This window comes from Trachemys scripta, chromosome 1, assembly GCF_013100865.1.
Source record: "Trachemys scripta elegans isolate TJP31775 chromosome 1, CAS_Tse_1.0, whole genome shotgun sequence".
NCBI classification, from domain to species: domain Eukaryota; kingdom Metazoa; phylum Chordata; order Testudines; family Emydidae; genus Trachemys; species Trachemys scripta.
Genome location: NC_048298.1, coordinates 333,979,588 through 334,005,501, shown reverse-complemented (window position 1 = coordinate 334,005,501; position 25,914 = coordinate 333,979,588). Strand labels below are relative to the sequence as shown.

The 25,914-nt window shown below is 46.9% G+C and overlaps 2 protein-coding genes and 3 non-coding genes across 6 annotated transcripts in view; 4 read left to right on the top strand and 1 right to left on the bottom strand.

Annotated features, from left to right (window-relative positions):
- Nucleotides 1-903: 903 nt before the first annotated feature.
- On the top strand, nt 904-10,424 carry RPS3 (ribosomal protein S3). Its single transcript, XM_034759162.1, has 7 exons — nt 904-1,037; nt 2,302-2,432; nt 2,800-2,893; nt 4,067-4,161; nt 5,324-5,511; nt 8,526-8,722; nt 10,352-10,424. The coding sequence occupies exons 1-6, from the start codon at nt 1,008-1,010 to the stop codon at nt 8,717-8,719; spliced, it is 732 nt and encodes a 243-aa protein (XP_034615053.1). The 5' UTR covers nt 904-1,007; the 3' UTR covers nt 8,720-8,722; nt 10,352-10,424.
- On the top strand, nt 4,838-4,988 carry LOC117871444. The gene has a single exon (XR_004644240.1). It is a non-coding gene; the product is annotated as a small nucleolar RNA SNORD15 (small nucleolar RNA).
- LOC117871445 lies at nt 8,047-8,194 on the top strand. Its single transcript, XR_004644241.1, has one exon. It is a non-coding gene; the product is annotated as a small nucleolar RNA SNORD15 (small nucleolar RNA).
- Nucleotides 8,979-9,117, top strand: LOC117871446. Its single transcript, XR_004644242.1, has one exon. It is a non-coding gene; the product is annotated as a small nucleolar RNA SNORD15 (small nucleolar RNA).
- Nucleotides 10,425-17,937: 7,513 nt separating the features above from the next.
- Nucleotides 17,938-25,914, bottom strand: part of SERPINH1 (serpin family H member 1) — an 8,535-nt gene continuing 558 nt past the window's right edge. The window contains exons 2-6 of one of the 2 annotated variants that reach the window (XM_034759160.1): nt 23,972-24,015; nt 21,484-22,097; nt 20,686-20,784; nt 19,998-20,230; nt 17,938-19,254 (exon numbers count right to left, since the gene is read on the bottom strand). In XM_034759160.1, the coding sequence (XP_034615051.1) occupies nt 18,952-19,254; nt 19,998-20,230; nt 20,686-20,784; nt 21,484-22,066 (1,218 nt within the window). In that variant the 5' untranslated portion in view covers nt 22,067-22,097; nt 23,972-24,015 and the 3' untranslated portion in view covers nt 17,938-18,951. The remainder of the gene's footprint in view (nt 19,255-19,997; nt 20,231-20,685; nt 20,785-21,483; nt 22,098-23,971; nt 24,016-25,914) is intronic. The other variant, XM_034759161.1, reaches the window with a different exon arrangement.

The window sequence follows — 25,914 nt, the reverse complement described above, 5'->3', positions numbered from 1 at the left end:
GGTCACCCTCCCGTGTCTTCACCCTCCTCCCCCGCTGAGGTATCCATGATGATCTGTGGAGTGCTGGGGGAGTTTCTGCCAAGTACGGCATGCAGGTCATTGTAAAAGAAGACTGCCTGGGGTTCAGACCCCGATGGATTGTTGTGCTCCCTGCCCTTGTGGTACGCCTGCTGCGGTTCCTTCCCGTTCACGTAGCACTGCTGCTGGTCCCTGTCATACCCTTTTGTCTGCATCCCTCGTACAATATGTGTATAGCTGTCCATGTTGCTGTGGCTGGGCTGTAGCTGTGCCACCACAGCCTCTTCTCCCCACAGGCCCAAAAAATCCACTGTCTCTTGTCTACACCGTGTCTAGTGTGGGGGGTGAAGCTGGCATGGTCGGCTGAGCGGTCACACATGAGAAGAGAGAGCTGCTAAGTGTGCTTGCTATGGGGGGCACTCAGGAAAAGACATTTCAATACTGTGTGGGGTGGGGGGGGGTGTTTAAAGTGTAGAGGGGCTTCTGTTGTCCGTGATCCCTGGCCAGTGGAGTTCACAAACTGCTGGAGGACAGTTAGGTCGACACTCACACTGCGTCGTGCTCGATAGTAGAACGTGGCTTCGTGCCGGTCAGGGAGGTGGGGTTACTGTGTCGCCGTGCTGGCTGGGGAGGAATATGTATGTAGATGCGTCCGCCTGCAGCAATAGGTCGATGCAGGGTAGTTTACATCAACTTCACTTTATAATGCAGACCCGCCCATAATCTGGAATAAGAGTGTCCACACAGCGCTTTGCACGGAAAGACCCAAACCTGTCCATAGTGAGCGTGGTACCAGCGCAAGCGTACACAAGTCCCGAACCCCTGCCCTCAGACCATGGCGGGGGGGGTCACTGAGGAAGACTACATTTCCCACCCACCCCTGCGAGCCCACGTGACCGGCCGCGGCCCAATGGCAAGTGGCGAAAGGACCTTATATCCTCCCCCGGGCGGGGGGGCCTCTTCCTTTCGCCGGGGCGGCGCGGCTCAAGATGGCGGTGCAGATCTCCAAGAAGCGCAAGGCGAGCGCTGGGGGCGGCCCCCGGCGGCCGCGGGGCCCGGCGATAGTGGCCGGGCTGGGAGCCGGGAGCGCCGGGCAGGGCCTGGGCCGCGGGGCGGGGCTGCCGAGGCGGCGGCGAGGCCGGATGGAGGCGGATGAAAGGCCGGGCCCGGCCGGGCGCAACATGGCGGCTCCCAGCGGCCGGGCCTGGGGGCAGTGAGTGGGGGAGGCCGGTTCCCCGCGGGGCCTGGCCCGTCCCCACAGCCCGGGGCGCGGAGCCGCTGCGGGGCTGGAGGAGGCGCGGGGGGGCCGGGGAGGGAGCCCGGAAGCGCCCGGGGCTGCAGCTGCCAGGAGGGCCGGTTCCGCCTTGAGCCGCCCGCGTGGCTGACAGCGGCGCCTCGCTCCCCCTTGCCCAGAGCCCGGGGCTCCGCTTGGCGCCCGGGCAGGGGCCCGCGTTGGGGAAGCGGGTTTCGGACCCTTTGGGGAGCGGGGCTGTTGGGCTGCTTTGCACCCGGGAGGGAAGAGCAGAGGGTGTTTCGCACGTGGGCCCTGGCGCTGGCAGAGTAAAACTCCGATTTCCAGTGAGTTTGGTCCGAGGCGTTTATCGGAAGTGGAGCGATGTAGGGTCAAGGGGCTGGTCACCCCAGGGCTAGTAACCTGGTGTGAAACCTTCTAACGTCCATCACTAACAAAGATGCAAAGTAGGGATCCCGTCATGCCAAACTCATAACCAGGGGTAATGTTTGCTGTCCGGTGTTTTCAGGATCAGGGCCTGGGTTTAAGTAGTAGAACTACTTGTTGATTGTGGTATATGCATCCGAAGAAGTGGGCTGTAGTCCACGAAAGCTTATGCTCTGATAAACTTGTTAGTCTCTAAGGTGCCACAAGTACTCCTGTTCTTTTTGTTGATTGTGGGTAGTGTGACACAATTAACTTAACATTCATACGGGCTGGAAAGTGCTACCATTTGGAAAAGAGTAATGACGTATGGTTTTATCAACTAGTTTTGAGTATGGTTTTAGCTGGATGTGGTTGAAGCCTTGGTCTGATCATTGCTTAAGGGATTAAACTGACCTTAGAGGTGTAGTCACTACAGCAGGGTTGAGGCAAATTTGGCCTTGCATCGGGAGGCTTGTTGTATTATTGTCTCTGCTGCTCTCTGTGAAGAGAAATGTAGACTCGGGCTGTTCAGACAGCACCTTCAACCAGCAACGAAACTTTGAATTTTAGAGAGTTTATTTGTGAACTGTTGAACATAACTTGACTTGTTCTGTTTTCTGTTTTAGTTTGTCGCTGATGGCATCTTCAAAGCTGAGCTAAATGAGTTTCTGACTCGTGAGTTGGCTGAAGATGGATACTCTGGAGTAGAGGTCCGAGTTACTCCAACGAGGACTGAAATTATCATCCTTGCTACCAGGTAATTGAAACTTGCTCCTTATTCTTTCACAGCAGTTACCAGTAGCCAAATCTGTGACGCTTGTGTATAATCCTTCTATACGTGACCGTATTTCTTTGGAAAGATGGTGACTAGAAATTGTGAATGAAATTAAGAAATGGTGAATAAATGTCCATATATTAGAGAGAACGTCCTTGTGATGAGGTTAAATTGTGGAATAGTTGCTGAGAATGATTGTAATCCCTATCTAGTAAGTCATTTAAAAGTAGACTCGGCACAGTAATGTACTATGGTAAGACTGGTACATTGGCATGGAGAAAAAATTAAATCTTCAAATAGGTGTTACTTCCCAGCCACAGATTCCAATAACCACGTTTACCTTATTCAGAACGCAAAACGTTCTTGGTGAGAAGGGACGCCGAATCCGGGAGCTGACTGCGGTCGTACAGAAGAGGTTTGGCTTTCCAGAAGGAAGCGTTGAGGTAAGTGGCTTTTCTCTTTTTATTGTCACTTTTTCTGATGATACCTTAAAGTGAGCTTTACTGTTGCTTTTGATTACATCAGTTTTTAGAAAAGGCATTAATTTAACATGACAACAGTCGCACATCTGTCTGCCTATGTGTTATCAACAGTCATCACAAGTGAGATTTAATAGTATTGGATATGAGGCATTAGATTTTCACTTTTTGGTACTAGGCCAAAAATGGGGAACATATTGTGACCTGTAGCAGGTTTGAGTTAATGGATCCTTGCTAGCTAATGACACTGGTTCTTGTCTTTTACTTCATGCAGAACTGACCGTTTCTATTGATTATTGTAACTAGTTTGCGGAACTCATTGTCACAAGGTACCTTTGAGGCCTAGATTGCAATGGATAACAGCATCCAGAGTACAGCAATAAGAATTAAAAACAAAGCTTGCAAGGACTATATAAAACAGGGGCCATATGTAAGGGCATAAACTATTATCTGATGGAGTTTAGAAAGAAACTTTTCCTTTGGGGAGGCTATTCCATAGTTGCCTACCGCAGGGTTTCCTGCATGTTTCCTCTAAAGAATCTGTAACTTCACTGGGAGAAATTGCCAGGTAACTGTATACCACATTGACTTTTGTCCTGTGCTATGCTTAAAGACCTTACACTTTCAACCTCACTTTCTGATTGTGATCTCTTTATTAAGCTTTCAGTTGTCCCAGAGTGCTGGGCACGTCTGGTAGGATGCTCCTCCAAGCACAGCCCAGCATACCATGCCACCCTGCAGGATGCATCACCACCGCTGTCCATACCTGGACACGTTTGGAAGATTGCACCTCTGGGGCTGCCTAACGTTCTGGGCCGGCTTGGTAGGATTGCACCTCCAGGACGGCACCAAGCATGCCTTAATGGTGCCTTGGTTTTCAATGGAGCATCACTAGGATGTCTCAACTCAACATGAGGAGCAGAGGACACACGCCAAAGCAGATAAAAGCCACACTGTGTTGTCTAAGGGTAAAGATCCTGCAGGTATGTAAATACCAAGGAACTAAGTGAGTTACTGGGTGCAAAGGAGAGGGGCGCACGGAGGGCAGCTGAGGCTCCTGTCACCATGTATGCATGGAAGTCTGCTAACCTTCACTGTTGTAACTCTATTTCTGAGCACTCTTTCCTTGTTTCGTAGCTCTATGCCGAGAAGGTGGCCACAAGAGGTCTGTGTGCTATTGCCCAAGCAGAGTCCCTGCGTTACAAACTTCTGGGAGGTTTAGCGGTGCGTCGGTAAGTGCAGAAGTGTAATAAAATGGTCTGTAGATATAATAGAGCAAACAAGTGAGTGGGAGCGCTCTGGGTTCTGATCCCAGCTCTGACACTGGCTCTGTGGCTTTGAGGAAAATTCCTTCACCTGTGTGTGTGTGTGTGTGTGTGTGTGTGTGTAGACTGGGACTAACGCATGCATTATGCAAGTTAAGTTAGGATTGACAGAATAAAGATGTAAAGTGCTATTATCTAATTTTTCCTGAATATTAATTATCTAGGTGGTAAATGCACACAGGTAATTTCTTATTTCAAAGGTAGATTTTTAAAAAGCCACAGTTACACTCCAGCAAACTTAAAACAAATTGTAATGAGTGTTTATTTGAACTGCCATTTCTGTGTGTTTAAACACAAGTCTCTTGATAGCACATGGCATAACTAAGTATTAAATAAAATATCATGATTTGTTTAGGGCTGTCACAATTGGCAATAATATTAGCTATTAGTTTTAATATAGAACTTGCCCTGTTACGGAGTGAATTAGTGAAAGCGTGAAGGCTAAGTCAAACATGTAAAGCTTACACCCAATTATTCGGAATGGGGTGTGGGGGAAATTAGCAAAGATGGCGCTTCAGCCTCAAACAAAGGTGTCTAGGAAATGAATTGTGATTTAGATCTGTGATCACACATGTTAAGATCCCTTCAGTGATGATACGATGACGAGTCAGAAAAGGGATATGTATCCTGCTAAGTGCACCCTTTGCAGTGTCATGTTCTGTGATGCTGTGCTTGGGTTCCTTGGCAGGATGGTCCTGTTCACTGGATGATTTAGAGGCATTTGTCTGAGAAGGGTTTTTAATGTAATTACATGTAGTAGCAACCAGAGCCCGTTGTGCTGAGCAGTGCACATGCCCATAACATCTAAGCATGAGGTGAAACAGGCAAAGAATTCACAATGTTGAAACTCTAGAATGAACTTTTTAGAAAAATTGCGTAAGAGTAAACAAGGCTATGGGGCAGATGCTGCTGCCTTTGATTAAACTTATCTTTAACAAGAGCTGAATTTCTGGATCAGAATTTGATGGTTATGGAGGGTTTAGGTGGCACATTCCATAGCCATATCTCCTACTTGTGCAGTTCACAGTGCTCTCTACAACCACTGAGTAACTCGTTTCCCTCCCCAAAGAGCCTGCTATGGTGTCCTCCGCTTCATCATGGAGAGTGGTGCTAAGGGTTGTGAGGTGGTGGTGTCCGGTAAACTCAGAGGCCAGCGAGCCAAGTCTATGAAGTTTGTGGATGGCCTGATGATCCACAGTGGAGACCCTGTAAACTACTATGTCGATACAGCTGTGCGCCACGTCCTCCTCAGGCAGGGTGAGTGTTTGGAATATGTATCCCCTTGCAATTGGCTGACTCCGTGTATTAGCACTTAGTACCAGACAATCCAAAGTGCTGCTTCTCTGCTGTCTGACTGCTACAGGAGTGGTCACTCCCAGAATTCCAGTGCGTTTTCTGTTGTGCAAAGTATTCAGCGCCAGCTGCTTCTGGTTACTGGTACCTGTAATGTTGTTTTGCCTTTTGAAATTACAAGTCCTTACAGGCTGGGGCTGTCTTCTGTTACACACGTTTTGTCTAATGTGGAGCATTGTCTGCTCTTGCCCTATATAGATAAATTGAAAATATAGGTTAAGCTGTCTTCAGCTGCCAATAAAGTTCCTAATTAGGACAATATGACTGGGGCTTAGTAGTACGGTACCAGCTGGTTGTTTTCCTGCAGCAGCATTGCCTATCAGTTAGTCTGTCACTTTGGATATGCATACATCTATATTCAAAGTTTCTAATTGTTAGCCCAGAAAATGCATACATTTTTCACAGTGTTGTATAAATCGTTCCTGTAATCCCTATGGGAGTAGGTAAGACAATATTCTCCCAATCATGCAGATGGAGAAAGTGGGACTTGCCCGAGTTTACACAGTAAGTGGCAGTCAGGTTTTCCAGCAAGCTAGACTCGGCTGTCTCTTGGTGTAAGGCTTGATGATCAGAAATGAACTGTAAAAGTGAGCTGCAAAAGGAAAATGAGCTTTATGCTTCAAGAGATAAAGGAGCCTGAAAGGATTTTTGCTTCAGAAATACTGAGGTTTGTTTGTGGCATTTTTGTTGGAGGATTCTCTAGAAGAGTTGTTCTCAGCCTTTTCCATGTGATGATCTGGTGTGACTACAGAGAGTTTTAGGACTCTCCCATCTAGCCATAAGGAAAGGAAGGGCAAGCAGGTTTGCGATCTCAGGTTGAGTACCTGTGCTGCAAGGGTGTGTCTACGCTGCAGCCAGGAGTAAAACTCCCAGCCCGGCAGTGTGGCTAAAAATAAGAGTGATTTTTTTAGTTAACTGGAATTTATTTTTTTTTTAATCCTGTTTAAAATGAAATCTGAATTTAATACAAAATATTTTAAGGCCTAAACTTATTGTAATCTCTTAAAACATTTTAAATAAAAAATAAAGATGCTGAATTCATGAGCCTGTAGTTGAGTTAAGGCTGCTTTTCTATATAAAGCAAGAAATCTGGGAAAACATCTAACTTTTGAGGTCCTGCTTTATAAACATGGCACAACCGGTAACGAACCCAGGAGCGGTGCTAGTGTGTACAAGAGACTGCCAAAGTGACTTACAAGACTGTCATTTTCAAGAAACTTAAGTGAGTAGGAACTTAAGCTCCAGTCACTTTCACTTAGACATACTTGAAAATTTTCCCCTGACTGATCTGAAATGATCAGTGCAATTCACTGACTACAGTTAATTCCTCGGTGTAATAAATCATTTAGTTGTAAATGTGAAACGTATTCTGATAAGTGTTGTATGCTGTTCTCTATTTAATTAAATTCCAGTTACCAACCTAATGTAGCTTGACACGAATTGTCCCACAAGTTCATTATCTAGTAAAGAAGCAATATATCATTCACCACTTTCTAACATGCTACAAATGTACAGTTAATAAGCATCTGAAACTAGAAACTAAATCATTCTTAAATAAATGTATATAGTTGTATAGCCTCCTAGGTAGCAAAACACTGTACCAAATCTAGTGTAAAGGCTCTAGTTAAAAATAAACCTGTATTAAGGGTAATATCAACCAATGAGCATGCACCTTTCTGTAGCAGAGAACTGAAATACAAATGGAAAAGTTGTTTGCTTAAATCAATTCCACTTGGTGATCTAAATCCTTATTTAAATTGCCCTGATTTAAATCAATCCTCCTGCAGCCAGGGTAGACTGACTTGAGCTAGTGCGCCAAAAGTAGCAGTGTGCATATTGCAGCTTCGGCTGGAACTCGGGCTCTCAAGTCTAGGGGTCAGGTGGGTTTGAGCCCATGCTCCAGCCTGAGCTGTAGTGTCCACACTGCGATTTTTAGCATGTAGTTTGAGCCCTGCTGGCGCGCGTCTGTCTCCCTGGGCTGGGATGCTCACTTCCACCTGCAGTGTGGGCATACCCCAGGTGAGTGAAGAGCTAGTGGAATTAGTGAGACTGAAATCTAAATAGTTGAGAGAGGGATTTTAAGTCACTATTTAAAACTTGTTCGTTACCTACTTAACACCCGTTCCTGAGAAACATTTGGGATAAAATTATGACTTTGGGTTTATAAAATACCATTGAAAGCCAAGGACTCCCACCCCAGATCTTCTAATCCTCCCAGGGTTCCTGGCAGAAACAAAACGCAAGACTAGATAGTTCTGATATATTTTTTTTCCTATGGTAAAAAGCATGAGGGAGAATGTAAGTCTTTAAGGTCTGTATAATTAAACCTTCAAGAAGGATGCAAACTATTTTTTTACTCCTCAGGTCACTAAATGATTGTCACATGTGAGCAAACAGTCCTTGAACATGACATAAGAGCAGTTAGCTTATCTGATATCCCTTCAGTGATGATACGATGACGAGTCAGAAAGGACATTTCTTGTGTGAGTGTAGCCTGTTCAGTGCCATGTTCTTTGGTACTGTGCTTAGGGTACCTTAGCAGAGTGTCCTGCTCATTGGATGATTTAGAGGCATTTGTCTGAGAAGGGATACAGAGAATATTTATAAATTAGCACAGGAAACGGGGGTTTAAAGCTTCCACTTTGTGAGAGAGCAGTGCATGAAACGATGGAAGGAAAATTACTGGACTAGTTTACTTCTGTTCCTGCGTATGCTTAAAGGATGTCGTTAATTCACACTGATAACGGAGTCCTATTACAGATCACCCAAAGTGTACGCGTTATGTGAGTGTTGGATGCTTCCGCTGAATAAACATGGCCGTGTTTTAGAACTTGTCAGTTCAGCATCTGAGTGTATACGGAGCATCTTACCTCCTTTAAATGCAGTGACCATCGTTATAATATTGCCATTTTTTTCAGGTGTGCTGGGTATTAAAGTAAAGATTATGTTGCCTTGGGACCCAAGTGGGAAGATTGGACCCAAGAAACCCCTGCCAGACCATGTCAGCATTGTGGAGCCCAAGGAAGAGATCTTACCCACCACACCCATCTCAGAGCAGAAAGGTGGCAAACCAGAACAGCCAGCCATGCCTCAGCCAGTTCCCACTGCATAATGGGTAAGCGACTTTGTTCCATAACTCTGAGTAGCTCCCATCCTATCGCTGTGTATTTGTTCCCCTCCATTTCTAGAGTGCACCCAGTGTTTTGACTGCAGGGTCAGTTGCTGCAGTGCAGGGTCTGGGGTGATGGAGTGGAAAGTAAGGACAATACATAAGGAACGTAGTTTTGTGAAGTGTTTGAGGCGATTGTGGTGGGTGGAGCACTGTGTAACTTCTTACCATTGCTGCATTATTAAACCAGTTAACGTCAGCCCTTCAGTGAAGATATGATGACGAGTCTGAAAAGAGATCTGTCCAAGTGCCCTGTGCCGTGTTATGTTCTATATCATGGATTTCAGGACCTTGAATCAGAGTCCTTGACTGATGACTTCAGAGGCATTTGTCTGAGAAGGGTTATTGAGGCCTCTTTTGCTAACTTAATGCTCAGACACTAAAGGTGAAAACTGAGTTATGCTTCTTGGGAATCCTTACCCAGAGTTTCTCACCATGTTACGGTAGTGATGCTGTACCTGACCTTTGTCATCTTTTCTGCCAGCTGGTATATTTGGGATAACCTGCCTTGTAATATGAACCCAACTCCCTCTGTCAGAAATTTCTGAAGGCACCTGTATCATTCACACACCTATACTATGCCACAGTCTGTACAATATACACCATCTTTTCTCCTTATACCAGCTCATGTTCTAAGATTGCAAACACTTCGCTGTAGATTTAACCAATAAAGTGCAGGTCTAGTCAGTGACTGTAATGCTACAATCTCACTGAATAGACATGTTCCTGTGTGTATTCAGCCATAGCCGCAAATACTTCTGATATTTTTTCTCCTGTTAAGTTGTATTTGCCTTGGGGTACTGTGGTGTGGTGATTCTCTTCTAGCTTGCACGTCAGCAGAGTTGTTAATTAAATTGCAGTTGCAGATGTTCTTAGTGGTATCACTAGATGCTCTAGTGGTAGAGATGTGCAAGGAGAAAAGACCCCACCATGGCTTCACATTCTAGCTAGAGCTGCTGTTGCTGCCAGTTAGAAAAAAACATTGTTGGTCCCTTCTCCATGGGTAGCACTTTGAAGCAGTTCAGTTTATTATAGAGCAACATGCATAGCATCTAAAGCTTACAAAAAAATACAACAAATCAATTTTTTTTGTAAAATCGAAGTATACTTCCTGTTAATTTCCTTGGATTGCTTTGTTCCCTTTGCCTCTAATGATCTCTCAGATTAGAAATTATAACAAGTGTGTGGATAATGCTAGGGAAGTAAAGGGGACCATTTGTACTAATTGAAACCACAATTGCTTTCACAATCATGTTAGGAATCTGCCTCACTGAGCTAGTTTTAGGCCTGTTACGGTGGTGGGAAGCACTGTGGAGCTAGCTGATAAGTTATGTTAAACTGCAGTGCCTAGCATGGTTGGGCCCTGATCTCTGTTGAGGCCCCGAGAAGCTACCATATCACAAATAACAATACGTTGATTTTAACTTGTATTATGAATGCTGTAGTCTGGCTGGTAATGGATTGCAGTCCAGTGGAGCTTCAGACCGGCAGGATAATTTTGGGTCAGGATGACTAACAACTTTACAGTGCTCACTGAAATTTGTGCTCTTGCTAAGTGTTTTGTTTTTGTTGTAGGATTTTTCAACACTTGGAAGGAAAAGGTGGACTGTGGCTCATGAAAGGATCTTAATAAAATCATAAAAGACAGTGTAATGTGGAGACTCTTCTTTTGACTACTGTAGTTCTTGAAAAAGTTTTGCCTCCAAGTTCTCTGGAAATTTTGCCCATCCCACATTCCTTTTTTCTACCACCTTTTGGAGTGAACTGTCAGATCTCAAGCTAAACAGAACCAGGCCGGGTCAGTGCATGGCCACAATCTGGTGCTTAGGCCTCATGAATGTCCCTTAAATTGGAGTCCTGACGCCTCAGTGACATAATTTGATGCCATGTGATTTAAAAAAAGTTGGGGGAGGGTGTTTAATCCTAGTTGCTGAAATACACTTGGAGACATCTTCACTTCGGCATTGCTGTGTGCTGTTAGCCAGCTGCTTTTTGGTGTTAGGTAAAGTTCACAAAATGCTTTTGGGTGTGAAAGAGGCTACATATTTTGGTGCATTGAGGCTTGCAGTTTTTTAAACTCTCTCGGAGATTTTAATGAATTGAGAGTTCAGTGTTGAATCCTGAGGTGCAAAATTTTCATAACCTCTTAGGAGTTGAAAGTGGTTCTACGTGACACTGGAAAGAGCTTTTTTCATTTGGATTTGCAGTAAAATATGAATTGACCCGTGTTGATGTGATTTCCCTGATAAGAGAATTTCAGAGCACTAAGAGATTAAGGAACCCAGGAGCGGTGCTAGTGTGTACAAGAGACTGGCAGAGTGACTTACCAGACTGTCATTTTCAAGAAACTTAAAAGGAATTAAGCACTAAGAGAATTTCATTGGTGTTTACTCAGCATACATTATTGTATGCCAGGTCTAAGTCTTTGCATTAGATTGCTCTGGGAATTCAGCAAGTTAGGAGGTATGAATTCCTCCCATTTAAACCTGACTCTTCTTGTATGTTAAAGACCACTGTTTCTGAACTGGCAGGGGGTTGAAGAACAAAAGGCAACTGGGCCATGAGGCATTAAATCTTACTGCAAGTGGAAGAAAAGAATCTTGCTCCCCCACTTCCAACACCATCCTTACCCATAAAGGTCCATGTTAATTTTGTCAACCTCTTCAAGCACATGCAAATTACATAGGTGTATCATTGATGTGTTTACTCTTTCATGGTAAATGGAAGGATTGTGAAAACGTCTTTGAATAAGAGGCCATGGCTGAGAAGAGACTGCACTAGCCAGCGTTTCTCAAATGTGGCCACCGAAGGCTTTTCTTGTAGCCACAGATTCCTGGGTGATTATTTGGGGGGTAGGGGAGCAGCGGCCCCTTCTCTTGGACCACCAGCAGGGGTTGGGTCCTTCCCCCACCCCCTCGAACCACAAATGACAGAGGATCAGGCAGCCAGGGTGAGATTCCCCACCTTCCCGGGGGTGGTAGGGCTTGGGCTTCTAGCTTCCACCCTAGAGTGGTGGGTGGCAGGCTCTGGGCTCTGGCCCCAGCCCTGTGGTGGCAGGTGCCAGCCTTGGCCTCACCACGCCTCCGTTGCCCCGGCCTCACTGCCTCCCTACCCATTTCCCCATCCAGGGCTTACTTTGTTTCTCCGCTTGCTGCGTCTGAGTAAATTTGCTGTGAAAAGTGATATTTGTATGTTAATACCACTTTTCACTGCCTCCCAGCTAGCTAGCAAGTCTGCTTCTGTTAATATCACTTTTCATAAGCATACAAATACCACTGTTCACAGCAGCAGACTTCCTAACCAGCAAGTCTAATTAATTAATTAATTAAAAAAAACCCCCAAAACGAAACAACAAAAGACAAGAACATGCAAAGCACCTTATTTGTGTTTCTATTCGGTGTAGGTCCAGGAAAGAATAGAGACAACTGTGTATTATTTTTATTGCGTTTGCAAAAAACCCTGTGTAAATAAATATAAATTTCCAATGATTTGGACATGTTTTTTCTAAAGTTAAGTATTTAAGGAAAAATTGTCAGTGGCCACCAGCAAGAATTAGTGGCCGCACTCAAACCACACACAAATTTGTGAGAACCCCTGCACTAGGCAAACAATTACAGGGCAGCACTGCTACTGCCCCCTGTGAGCATTGGAGAATCCGCTCTTGGGTTGTCAGTCGGGCATGTCTCAAACTCATTTGGTATAGTGGAGTATACGAAAGAAAAGTAATACTTAAAATAGCTTCCGCTACATTATGTGAGGCTGTTCAACTCTCTTAAATATAATTGAGCATAAGCTTTCGTGGGCTATAGCCCACTTCTTCGGATGCTGTAGCCCACGAAAGCTTATGCTCAAATAAATGTGTTAGTCTCTAAGGTGCCACAAGTTCTCCTGTTCTTTGCGGATACAGACTAACATGGCGGCTACTCTGAAACCTGTCTTAAATAGAATATCCAGGCCGATATAAGAGCCTCTAGCAAAGTAGCATAGCTTACACTCTTCTATACATTTGTACCACTATGGAAGCTATAATAATCAGTCAGTTCAGTAATGGGCTTTTAACCATGAATTCCACATACTGTCTTTGCTAACTTCATTTGTTAGACTGAAAAGTGTGTATCCGTTCCTAACGCTGGATTTAGTGCATCAGGCTACCTACAGTGTTTTGGTTTACGGTTTCCTACAGTGGAAATAAATAATGGAACGCTGCATTATACATTTTTTTTATAGGTAGTCTGAATCTGATCTCATTTAGGTGCCTCTTAATCTACATCTGGCTGTGATAAATGAGAAATACTGAAATGTGCAAGTTCTCCCAGTGTTATGCAGGGCAGATGGGTTGGGACATTAGCACTCTCCTTGAGCCTTGTTCTTTTACAAAAAAATACTGTAGCCAGAAGTGTTGTGCAATCAAAAGAGGAAAAGAGAGTGGTTAATGGGATTTCACTAGTAACCTGTAACTGGTCCATATGCTTAAAAAAACCCCATGTGCTACAGCCATGCAGGGGAAGTGCCAGGCAGATGTCATGGATGAGGGAAGTAAGGAATGCTTGATTAGCCTGCCCTAGCACCCTTCCCATTATTGCCCTGTGCTGCAAAAACAAACTTTCTTAAAGACACAGTAAGCCAGGGGTTCTCAAATTGGGGGTTGAGACCCCTCAAGGGGTCACAAAGTTAATTCCATGGGGGGGGGTTGCAAACTGTCAACCTCCACCCAAAACCCTGCTTTGCCTCCAGCATTTATAATGGTGTTTAATATAGAAAAAAGTGTTTTTCATTTATAAGGGGGGTCGCACTCAGAGACTTGCTATGTGAAAGGGTCACTAGTAAAAGTTTAAGAGCCACTATGGTAAACTCTTGCTAAAAGGAAAAAACCCTTTGTGGCCAGGAGGTGGCAGTAGAGCAGTTGGTCTACTTTTTAGGCCAGAAGGGACATTTTGCATGACCTGTATAATGCAACCTGGGCATCTCACCCAGTTACTCTTGTAAATTTATTAGTCTTAATCCTGCTTGCTAGAGTTATGCTAATAAAAATATTAAAGTTTCAGAACCACAGAATACTTAAATTTGCCAATAATTTTAGAGCAATTCTTGTCATCTTAACAAGTCTGCTTTCACCCCTAGCCAGAGCCCTCATCCCCTGCACCCAACCCTCTGCCCCAGCCCTGAGCCCTCTCCTGCAAGTTGAACCCCCCAGTCCCACTCCAGAGTCTGCACCCCCAGCCAGAGCCTACACCCCCCCCATACCCCAGCCCTGAGTCCCCTCCCACACTCCAAACCCCTCACCCCACGAATTTTGTTATATGCACCAATGTGAAGGTGGAGTGTGTTACATCACTTCCATAGTGGTGCGCACAACAAAATTCATTCCCCACATGGGTGGGAAAAATTAGTGGGAACACTGGCTACCAGGGTTTTTCCTGCAGTCACAACACTCTCCTGGGCAGAGATGGGGGAGGGGGCAAAGCTGCGCCCCTTCCCTGCAGTGCCCAGGTGCTCTGGCAGTGGGCGTCACCCTCCCCAGTCTCTTCTCCCCACTTCAGCTGAGACTCTGGCACTGGGCTTCACCCTTGCCCCCTCCCTTCAGCACCCCCAACTTCAGCCTTGGGGCTCTGACAGTGGACTCTGGTCTTCAGCTTCCTGAGGTGGTGGGGATCTGGGCTTCAGCCCTCCCTCCTGCCCCCCCAGCTGTGGGGCTCCCGCTCTGGGCTTCAGGAAGGCCAGCCTGCCTGGGTGCTGTGGTCAAGAGGCAAGGAGCAGTGTAAGTGTGGGGAGTGAGGCTGCAGCTTGGGGCAATGGGGGTGGGGAGTGGCAGTGGTGGGTTGGGGTAGGCAGTGGGAGCCAGAGGTGATAGGTGAGGGGCTGGGGGAGGAGCCAGGGGCCCCAAACACAACTACATTTTTATTATTGAGTCTGCAAAAGAGAAAAAACCCACATCAATAAATTACAATGATTTGGACATGTATATGTGCATATTTAATTAAGTTAATAATTTTAGGAAAATTTGTCAGAGTTTGTGGCCGCAGTCTGAGGCCGCCAAAATTTTTGTTGTGAGAACCCCTGAACTAAATTGTTGGCTTAGACTACTCTTGAAAATACCAGCATAGGAATGCTGGGCAGGGCTGTGAAAATAACACACCCCTGACTGACACAACCTGTAGGGTACATGCAGCTATGCTGATGGAAGAGTGCTTCTTTCAGCATAGCTAACATTTGTTGGAGTGGTGTATTCCTGCCGCAACAGAAAACACCCTTGTCAGCCTAGGTTGCCTCTGGACTACAGGGCTTTACCTAAGATCTGAGACTAGAACTTCAAATAGAAAATAAGACACATTTGTAACTGTGTGGGTGATTATTTGTATTACTGTGGTATCCACTGGAACTGGTCAGCACATTGGGGTGGGGGTGGTAAATTCTTCATCAGTTGGAGTCTTTCTATCAAGACTGGGAGTCTTTCTAAAAGGCCTGTTTCAGTTTGGCATCAGTTGTAGGGCTAGATGCAGGAATTGCAGAGAGTGAGCTGTGGTCTGTTATGCAGATCATCCGGCTAGATTGGCAATAATGGTCCTTTATGGCCTTAAAATCTATTAAGCTGCCTGTGATGTGCAGAAAGTTCCTGATGACATATGAGTCTGAAAGAGCCCAGTTTAATTTTAAGATCCTAGGCTGAGTTTTTAGGGCTGGGAGTAGAAAGAGCTCGTTGTAATTTGTGACTGGTTGAGCCAAGAAACACCAAACCCTTTGGTATTGTCTTACAGCTACTTCTAAGATTAGCCTGCCCTGCTCCTTTCCTCCTCCAGTACGTGGGGTATCCTCCTCCTGTCATCTCCATGCTATTTTCCCTGCTGTTCCTAAGAAGAGCTCTGTATGTGCTCAACAGCCTGACCCTCTGACCAGAAGTTGGTCCAATAAAAGATATTCCCTCACCTACCTTGATTCTCTCAGACCTGCCTGTCATTTAAATTCTTCCTCAGAACACAAAGCCAAGCAGGTTCAGCCACCGAGGAAAGAGCTGTGGCTAAAATCTGTGCTAGTCACGCAGGGTGCGAGCATGGTCTAGTGGTTAAAGTAGAGGTGTGAACCAATGAGACATCTTGCCTTGTTTGCGTAGGTCTTTTACTGGAATGAAAGGCACCACGGGGCCCTATTCACCTAAGGCTGCCCATTGTTTCAGTTGGAACTGAGGGTGCTTTGAGCATGTGGCAGGTGTTACCAACTAATGGGGTCAAGCAGAGGATTGAGGCATCAGGGGGTCTATTCCTGGCTTTACCATATTTTCTTCACAACTGTGGGCAAGTTGCTTGTTGTTTTTTTTTTTTAAGCCTGCTTTTTTTCCAGCCACACACTGAGGGTCAAGGCACTGACCTGGAGCTCCTGTTACTTCAGTAGCAGCTGTGAGCATTCAGAAAATCTGGAAAGCAGATGACTAACCACGCTGTGCTGTTTCTTTGTGTCAGAGGGGTGCAGAGGCTAAATGAATGTTCATAAAGTGCTGCTCTGATTGTTGGGCGAATGGTATATACTGAATTACAAGACAAATAATAAACCCAGGTTAAATTTAAGTGGACAGGGCAGAAACTTGTCAGCCAAGCTTCAGCACCTGAATGAGGTTTTGCAGATGAAACCAACCTTGAAACCAATTGCTTATGGCCACTGCCAGATTCAAACAATCCAGGCCTTTATGATCACAAACCGCACCTCCCAACAAATGCCAAGATTAATTGAAAAAGTTTTATTGCAAAATTATACAACTCAGTTTTGTGGTACAAGAATTCAAAACAGGAAAAAAAAAAAAAGCAGACACTTCCATTCACATGATGCAAATTGACACTCTCCCAGTGTTCTCCACACTCCCACCCACCCCATCCTGTATAAATGTGCAACAGACATGGGTTTCAGTGCACAGATTTGCAGTGTGCATGCTCAGACAATATTTTGTGCACTCTGATACATGCCTGTGCGCCTCCCCCTCCCCTCCATTGGCGATGATTGTCAGCACTTTAACCGGAGGCGTTAAGGGCAGCATTGCCCTATGGACTGACCTGGATGTGATTTTTGGCACATATACTTTACTGTACTTTTGTAACTTCATCTACTAAGAGACAAGATCAGGTTAAATTTTGGCCCCCAGAGTTAGGTATATACACAAAATTCAAATCAACTTAAACTATTGTGGAAGTCAATTTACCAAGTACACCTCTGTCAGCCTCTGAAATCCAGATGCTGCAGGATTGGGCTTGTACTTGAGAACTTGAAAGTGAAACAGATTAGAAAGTAACTGTAACCAGTCCAGTTTCACTGTCCAGCCTGATTGCAATCGGCATCAGTGACACAGAAAGTAGATTAAACTGAAAAACAATTATCTAACCCTTTGTTCTAGTTTTGCTGTGACATTGTGTGTGTAAGCAGCATTAAACACATACTTAGGAATTTGTAGGATCAGGACCATTAATTTTTTTAAATACAAGCTTCAACCTGATAATGTCCCTTGGGGGAAAATTCACTTTGATCCATCAACTCTAGGCTGGAGTTGGATCATGAGACTTGCCACTTCTCACGCATAAATACATAGCTATAAATACAAGTGTTATCCTCTGTGCCTTAGGCAGGTCAGCCACTGGGGAATGAACCCCTCTTGGGAAGATGATTGTGTTGAAAGGGTCATTAGGAAGCCAGGCTATGGAAAATCTAAAGTCTTTCTATTTTAGAAAAAGGAAATGAAGGGCCTGAGACAGTTCCCATAGAGAGGTGTCAGTGGGCATCTTCCCCTTGGGAGATGGTTCGGGCTCTAGCTTTCTAGTTGCAGAGAGAACCTTCACAATGTAAACTGTGTTTCTTGCCCAGTCTGTCCTGACAGCCTGAAACAAAAGCACCAAGAGACGTGAACTTCCTCCTCTCCAGTCTAAGGGGTTAATGAAACCTTTCGATGGCAGGCCCACTGCTGGTGAGTTGTCTGCTTGGTAGCTCCCCAGCCTGAAATCCTCTCGATCCACAGAGCAGGTAGAGCACAGTTAGCTGTAGATCAAATCACCCCTCCCCCAGCTGCACCTCACCTCTCTGCTAAAGGGACCACCTGAAAAAGGGTCTTTTAATCTTTATGGCCCATTCTGGCCTTGGCCCCTTTGCTAAGACACCTCAGTGCTGTGTGATTTAAGGTGTTTTTCTTTTTTTAAATAGAGTATTCCCAAAGAAGCAGATTTTTGCAAGATTTCAGCGGTCCATGGGTAAGGGGAGTGGAAAGGTTTTTAGTCTATGTTCAACTGGAAGTAGCTGGGGAGATATGACACATTTCAGAGCATAGCTAAGTGGTTTAGAAGGTACAGGGAAAATTCTACTTGTATCTATGTTTGTATGTTGGCCATAGCATCTGAGCACCTACTTACTTGTATGGCTGTTTGTTACAGTCTGTTTCCCCCTCTAAAGTAACCGAAATGGTTAGACTAACTCCTGGGGGCTCACTTCTCCTCTCCCTTACATTTGCATCTGTCAGGAGTGCCTCTATTGCTGTCAGTCAATGTAAGCGGGAGCACACTCAAGTCCCTGCCACTCCCTTTAACAAACAAGATACAGGCAGAAGAATTTCAAGGAGGGAACAGATAAAGGGACCAGCCCCCTGGCTTCCAGCTCAGCCAAGAAACGCCCCCAGTGCAAGGAACCAGGGACAATCTATGCGCGGGAGGCAAGCTGTCCCCTAAGCGCAAACCTGAAGGAAGCTGTCAGGGAAGAAGGATGGAGAAGCTGTGCTCCATGTGTCTAGAACAAAGGGCACAACAGAGACTGTGATGCAAGTGTGTGGGCTGGTACCTTTACCATGGCCTCGGCTGACAGTTTGCATCCTGGCAGATGGTGCCATCGTGCTTGGCAGAAGGATTTATTCTACTGCAGGAAGAAGGAAGACAGACAGTAACCTAAAATCTCAGCAGATATGCCACTGATTGGGAACAGAATCCCAGTGAACTGGTTCCTCCCATTGTTCCTGGCCCTTTCACCCCTCTCCCTCCCACCTCCCCTATTCCTCCCCCGCATTTTCTTTTGGTGGAATATTCTGGCAGGGTAAAGTGTATGCTGGATTTAACATCAAAATGCACTCTGGTCCGGCTAGCACCCATCAGTTCGTAGAGAATACAAAAGAACATTTCCCCATTTAAAAAATCCCCACCAAAACCTGAAAATTCAAACTACAATTCATCGCGCATTTTGTCCCCTTTGGGCCTCACTAGCCTGCCAATGAAAAGAATGGAGTTGGTTTTATTGTCCTTGATCACAAAGACGAATGGGTGATCGGCGTAGAAGAGTTTCGGATTCCTCATTTCTTCTCGGCCGTAGATGTCGGCATCAAAGGGGTTCCCCTCGGTGTCCCACTCGAGGGCCGCAGCATGGAAAACGTTGGAAAGGTACAGATCTTTCTTGCCTGAAATCTTGGACAGGTCAGCCTTGTTCTTGTCCATGGCTTCAGTCAAGCCAAGGTCCGCCAAGTGTTTCTATGATGAAAGACAGACAGGTTAGACTCCTAGGGAAGACACTAATGTTGTTCAATCATATGCTCAACCTGCTAGAGTCTGCTCTCAGTAGTGTAAATGCAGAGTAACGCCCCTGCGCTCAGGGAATAGGTCTAGCTACCTGGGGGTGTTAACAGCGGGATGTGGCTTCTTGGATCCTGATAAGAACAGGGGAGTTGATGGAGAAATTTTCCTCCCTGTTTTGCAAAAGTGTAAGAGAGCTGGGTAAAATGACAATACATGGGCTTAAACCCATAAACCCAGAGCCATGCAGCTATTTAAGCAGAAGCGTTAGTCTAGATTTCCACTGAATAACGCAGTTTGTAAGTAATAAGCTTACCATGTATAGCAAGCCAGCTTGTGTATAACGCACCTCTAATTGCCCCATCTCCCTACTTTCAGGGCTGGAGAAGAGATTTCCCAAGTGCAAGGACAGTGGGGATCTGGTTAGAACTACATATGCAAATCTGATCAAATCTGCCTATTCTGGGCTCCTCAAATGTAGTTCTTATGTCCACTCAGGGAAGCTGCCAAGGCAGAAGTCACAGGGTCCTCTCTTCCCTCACCATCCTGGTCTCTTGCAACCTTCCCAACGTTGGCAGAAATTTCTCCGCTCATAAGCAATCATATGTGCCAGCCTGTCACTTCAAAGCAAAAGGTAGGGGAAAGATCCAGGAACCATCCTTAGCAGCCAGTCTGGTTTATGGCGTCAAGAGAGACTTTACCTGAAGATCGTGGCTGACTTCCAAGCTGACTTTCGGCAGGGAAACGGCCACGGCTCTCTTCTTCAACTTGCTGATCCAAGTTTTCAGTTGCTCTCTGGTCAGCAGCTTCTCAACTCTCTCCAGTGGCTCCACATGGTTGGGCATGATGAAGATCATGCTGGAGAGTTTGTGAGCGAGAGGCATCTCCACAATCTGAAGTTTCTCAGCCTCATCATCAAAGTAGTTGTACAGACCTTTAAGAAAAGAGTTGCAAGCAGAGGCAATAACGGTGAGCCATGGGAAGCAGATAAAGCTACCTGATTCTGTTGCTAGTTTGCCCCAGGTTTTCAATGGAGTGCAAGCTGGGGACGGTCTAGTTTACCGGCCCAAAAGTAGACAAGTGTGGATGGTGACTGAGAGCTGCTACTATTCAGAGCTCAGTTTGATGCCCCAATTCTAGATCTCCTATGGAATCTCTTCCTAATGAAGACGTGTCCAGATCTAAAGCCACCAACAGACATGGCATTCCATCTGCTTGTACTAAGATTTAAGCATAAAGCTGCATAGTTTTGTTTCATCTGAAAGGCTGGTGGGGAAAGAAAAACAGGTGAAAAGTTGACCAACTGGGCTAATATCATCTCTGCTGTAAATCAACAGGATGGATTTAGTCCAGTTGAGCTTGGGGTAGGGAGCATAAGCTAAAACTTACCTGTGCGGTGCATCATGGGAACTCCCACTGTGTAGGAACGGGTCACCATAAAGCCACGGTTGTCCACCATCGTGTGATGGAACCTCTCATCCCAGTGAGCTATAAATGGAAGAGGAGGAAAACCCATCAGTTAACAAGAAATGGAAATGGGCTGTGTCATCATGCACAAATTTAACTCCCTAGACTGGTGAGCAGCTAAGAACCCATAATTTGTCCTACCGAAGAGAACACCGATATATCTAGTGCAGTGTCTTGTCTCTGGCTTTATAACAGATACTTTGGAGTTTTAAAAAAAATCCCATTTTTGTTATTGTGCTAACTTGGGGTGAGACTGGGACTAGCAAATTCCTTGCCCTCCCTCTTCCCCTCCCCCCCCTTCCCCCAAAAAACAACTTTCTATCCTGTAGCCTGAAGTTTATTTACCATGGCACCAATTTATTTAACATATGTCCTCTTGAAGTTTCAGATGGAGAAACAAAGTCACTTCCACTCCTAAAATAAGATTTCTGTTGCACGCTCCAATGGCTCCTGTTTCTCACTCCAGTGCATTTCAGCTGTGGGGGAAGATCCCTCTGTATAAAGCCCTGTAGGACTCTAGCAAACTCTTTGCACCTGTGTCTCCTCTCACTTGCCCCAGTGTGCAACTCCATTGATTTACACCAGTGTAAATGGGAGCGGAATTAGGCCCTTTGTGTCTAGATTAGGAACAGGAGGTGAAGCCTGGTATTGGCTAGCGGGTGCCATCAGCACTTGATCACTCATCTCACTAATTTAGAGCACCCTTGCCATTTAACTTACGTTTGAAGAACATGGCGTTCACGATCAGGGCCCCGTCGGTCTTCTCCACGTTTTTGGTGACCTCGGGGAGCTTGCCATCGGTGGTCTGGGATGCCCACTCGTTGATGGATTTCAGGGCGCTCCTCTTGTCCCTGAAATTGATCTTGGAGTGTTCGTAGTTGTAGTGCTTCTTGCTGCTCTTCACAAAGTCATCAGCAAAGCTGATGGAGCTGGGGCCATACAAGCGGTTCCCGAGCTTCCAGGTGACATTGCGGGCGGTGGAGTTGCTGACCTCGTTCAGGAGCTCCGACAGCCCGCCATGAACATAGTCATCGTTCAGCTTGTCGGCGCTGAGCAAGGCCTTGGCTTGGGAGGCTGTGGTAGCCTTGCCACCGAGTGACACCAGGCCGAGCGAGGAGGCCACCACCACAGGAGACACGAGGATGTTCTCCATGTTCTTGTCTTTAGCCATCGTGTGGTAGAGGTTGAAGGCGAAAGTTGCACTGCGGTCAGCTAAGGTGGTTGCCTTATCGCTCAGCTTCTTATCTTCCGAGGGCACTGCAGCCGCTAGGGCACAGAGGGCCAGAAGGTTGGTCACCCACATGGCTTCCACTGAATGTGACGCTGCTGTGAACCTGCAAGGCAACAAAAGGTTCAGAATCAGTCAGACCACCTTCCCTCCTAAAGCCGCGTCAGTATCTAGACTAGTCTAAGCTCTGATGCTTCCAATTAACCCCATTCCTAGAATCCAGTGCAGGAAAGCAAAATAGCGTTCATGATGCAATCTGATCTGCATCTGTTGTTTGCGGTCAATTTAATAACTTTAATAGGGTTCCAATTTCCAACCAGCCTCCCTTTTTTGCAGGTGTGAACCTACACCCTCAAAAATTGCCCATGCGATTAACTGCAGAAGTAAATCATACTATGTGGAGAGATAAATGGTAGCTAATGCTTGAGAGTCCAAATTGCATTCTGAAACAAGGGGCCTGTACATTTTGAACAAAAGCCTGGTCTCTAACCGAGTATTAACTCACTGGTTTGCTTTTGGAACTTTAAAGTGACATGATCAGGCAAGTTGGTTGGTTCAAAGACCCAGGTGATAGGATGGAGATCTTTTCTAGTTCTAGGACAATGGTTCAAATCCAGCTCATGTTAGGAGTGATTGAAAAGCCGTGCTGTTTGGCGGTCCAGTGACCACTGAAGATCACTGCTGTTTGGCGGTCCAGCGGCTACCACAATCAAGGTAGAACATTGCAGGTTGGAATCAGCCACCTCTACAGGCTACAACTCTGTACGGAAGAGGAGGGTGGCTGAAACCCACTCCATTTTATGCAAATCAGATTGAGCTCTTTAACCCCAGCAAGCTGCCCACATTTGAAGAAGCAAGTAGTCCCTGGTGTACACCCAAAGGCTGGCTAAGTGCTGCTGCCCCCTGCTGGACTTGTACTTTGAGCTCGAGGGTGCTCCAAAAGGTCTAGAGAGCTCAAAATCTTCCCAAGCAAAGCTACCTGCTTATGTATATTAGGGGTTAAATTCCTTTTCTATGCCTGAGACTCAGGGCCGGCTCTAGGATTTTGGCCGCCCCCGTTTTTTCTTATCCCAACCCCGGCCCTGCCTCAACTCTGTCCCTTCCCCAAATCCCCAGCCCTGCCTCCTCCCCCCAGGCTCTCAAGCCTAGGAGGGAGGGGGAGAGAGAAGCGGCGCGCGCGCGCCGCGGCCACTCAGAGTCTCCCCCTCCCTCCCAGGCTCTCAAACCTGGGAGGGAGGGAGGGGGGAGCAGCGGCACGCGAATCAGCTGTTTTGCGCGCTACGGCGCGCAGTGGCAGCAGCAGCGGAAGTGAGCTAGGGCGGCCGAGGCACATTTTTAGGGGCGGCAGGGGCGGCATTCTGGCGCCGACCGTGCCGCCCCTAAAAATGTGCCGCCCCAAGCACCAGCTTGTTTTGCTGGTGCCTAGAGCCGGCCCTGCTGAGACTTTTTTGGTTGTATGACATTATCTTTGTGGTAGCCAAAGACCTAATCTGAATTGTTCAAGCATCGTGCCAAGTGCTGTGATTGAGCTCCATTCTTTAGTCATTCTTCCCCCTGGCTGAGGCTGCTCTGAAGTTCAGTTCCTGGCATGCAGCGGCAAGCGGCAGCTGGAGTGGCAGCATTAGAGTTAAAGAAAACAGAACAGGAAACAGAGGTGGGCCCAAGGAATTACACACACCAAAGAAAGTATTTGTGCACGTAGCCACAAGCAGACATGTTGCAGTTCACAGGATGGAAATTATATAGCCTTAGGGATAGGGTTAATTTACAGCCTAAGATCCCTTCAATAATAAGCCTTGTTGAAAGACTGAAAATGAAAAGCTACCGACTTTAATTTGCCCTGGCTATCCAAAAGAAAGACTATTTAAGACATACACCAGTTTATAATCTCCCCATCTGGATGTGGGGCTGGGATTATGCAGTTAGACAGTTTCAAACTTTTTTGTGTTTTTGTTTTTTGTTTTCCTCTTCTAAAGATACCTTGAAACTTTTTCATAGTGAGGTCAACGTTTGCCTTTTTCATTCTGAAAGAAAACAGATACAGAAAGTAGTTCCCTTGAGAATGGTGCCTGGTTTAAAGCACGTGCTAGATCTTTAGGACAGTTCCATTACTTCAGAGAGCAATGAAATCTAGCCACCATCCAGGAAGCCGCTGTGCCCAAACTTTGCCCACAGAAGGGTTGAGTCGACAAATGTCTAGGTCTCCCCAAGGACTATGGACGTGCACAGTAACAACAGGTCTCAGCCTGTAAGCTCCACTCTGTTCTGAGCAACATCTCCTACTCTTGAATTATGTGAAGGGGTTGTGTTAGAGAGAGAACCGCATTGGCCTGTGTGTTATAATTTAGTGCCGCTCTGATTCTCTAGGAGCTCATGCTTGATAGCTTCCACCCACACCCTACACTCCCCCGGGTCCCAGTCTGCAATGAGATGCATGCAGGCAGATCCTTGTGCCAGCGTGGCAGGTCTATCTGGAGTGGGAGTCACCTTGCAGGATCAGGGCCTTAGATCCCCCCCCCCCCACGCACTAGATCAGAACAAACCGCATGACAAAGTGACTCACACAAATGTAATAAGCAAACGCCGTTTGGGTGTTAGTAGAGATCTTGCACTAAGACAGCTGGAGGCTTTGCATTTTGACACAGAGTTGGTTTTAGTTCACAAAAAGAGAGAACAAAGAGCTGCACCCCTATCCCCAAGGCTGTAGGTTTCCTCCCAGCTCTGCGACAGTTCACCCTTTGGCAGGGGGACCCAGGGCTCACGGGGATAGAGGGAGCTGTGGATACTGGTTTAATGCTGGCTCTTGAGTTGGAGAGAGGAGCAGAGGGCTGGCCCCGGGACGCTGTTCCTATTTTATTCCTCCCCCTCAGTTTATTTCACTTTCATTGCTTGGGATACTTAAAGCCCGGCACCTCTGCTCCCCCATGGTCTTGAGGATCTGTGTGAGCATCACTGGCAGCTCCTTCCCATGGCTGTCTCTGGTGTGGGGCAGCCTGGAAGATGGACCCCTCTGGTGTGGGGCAGGAGGGGCTGCTTCCCTCAGATCAGTAGAGCCCAGACCTGTCTCCCCTCAAACTGCAGAAAGGCAGCTGCTGCAGCCACCAAGTTTAATACCCCATGGCCCCAGTCACCCATGAACTGCCCCCACTCCTTTCCTCCCGCATCCTCCACAGGGCCAGGGCCAGGGTGGGGCATGCAGCCCCTCAGAAATGCTCCATTCCGATCCTCCCCACACCCCACCAATCCCCAGGGATGGGGGAGTCATCCTCCCCTCCAAACTTTCTAGGCTACTGAACAGACTCCTGGTGAGAGCCTCGCATTTCATCCTGACACCAACCCCCCCAACCCATTCCCAGTAAGAGATTCCCCTGCTCCTGCTCCCCTTCCACACGGGATTTCCCAGCAACTGGGGGATATTCCATGGGACCCACCCCCCTACTCTCCACCACTGATCTCCCCTAGGCCAGGGAGAGTCCAGGCATCTCCCCTGCCCCTCCCAAACACACACCCCCGCCGCGGGGACAACTCCGGGGTGTGTGCCCCCCACATGCCCCCCCCCCCCCCCCCCCGGGCCCCCCCGGGGGGTGTCCCCCCCCCCCCCATGCACACACACCCCCCCGCCACTGGGACACTCCGGGGTGTGCGCCCCCACACACACACACACCCTGCCGCGGGGCCACTCCGGGGTGTCCGTCCTCCCCGTGCACACACACCCCCACCCTGTCGCGGGGCCACTCCGGGGTACCCCACCCATGCCCACACCCCCTGCCACGGGGCCACTCCGGGGTGTGTGCCCCCTACAAACACACTTAGGTCCAGGGAGAGTCTTGGGCGCTCCCCCTCCCCCCACGGGGACATTCCACGGTGCTTCCCGCCCCCATCCTGCCACGGGTACAACTCCGGGGTGTCCGCCCCCCCCCCCT

Bases quoted from the DNA above. Each gene is read 5' to 3' on its own strand.
- RPS3 (XM_034759162.1), top strand. From the start codon at position 1,008: ATGGCGGTGCAGATCTCCAAGAAGCGCAAG. The intron at 2,894-4,066 runs GTAAGTGGCTTT...CTTGTTTCGTAG, and splicing joins TTCCAGAAGGAAGCGTTGAG to CTCTATGCCGAGAAGGTGGC. The intron at 5,512-8,525 runs GTGAGTGTTTGG...CATTTTTTTCAG, and splicing joins CCACGTCCTCCTCAGGCAGG to GTGTGCTGGGTATTAAAGTA.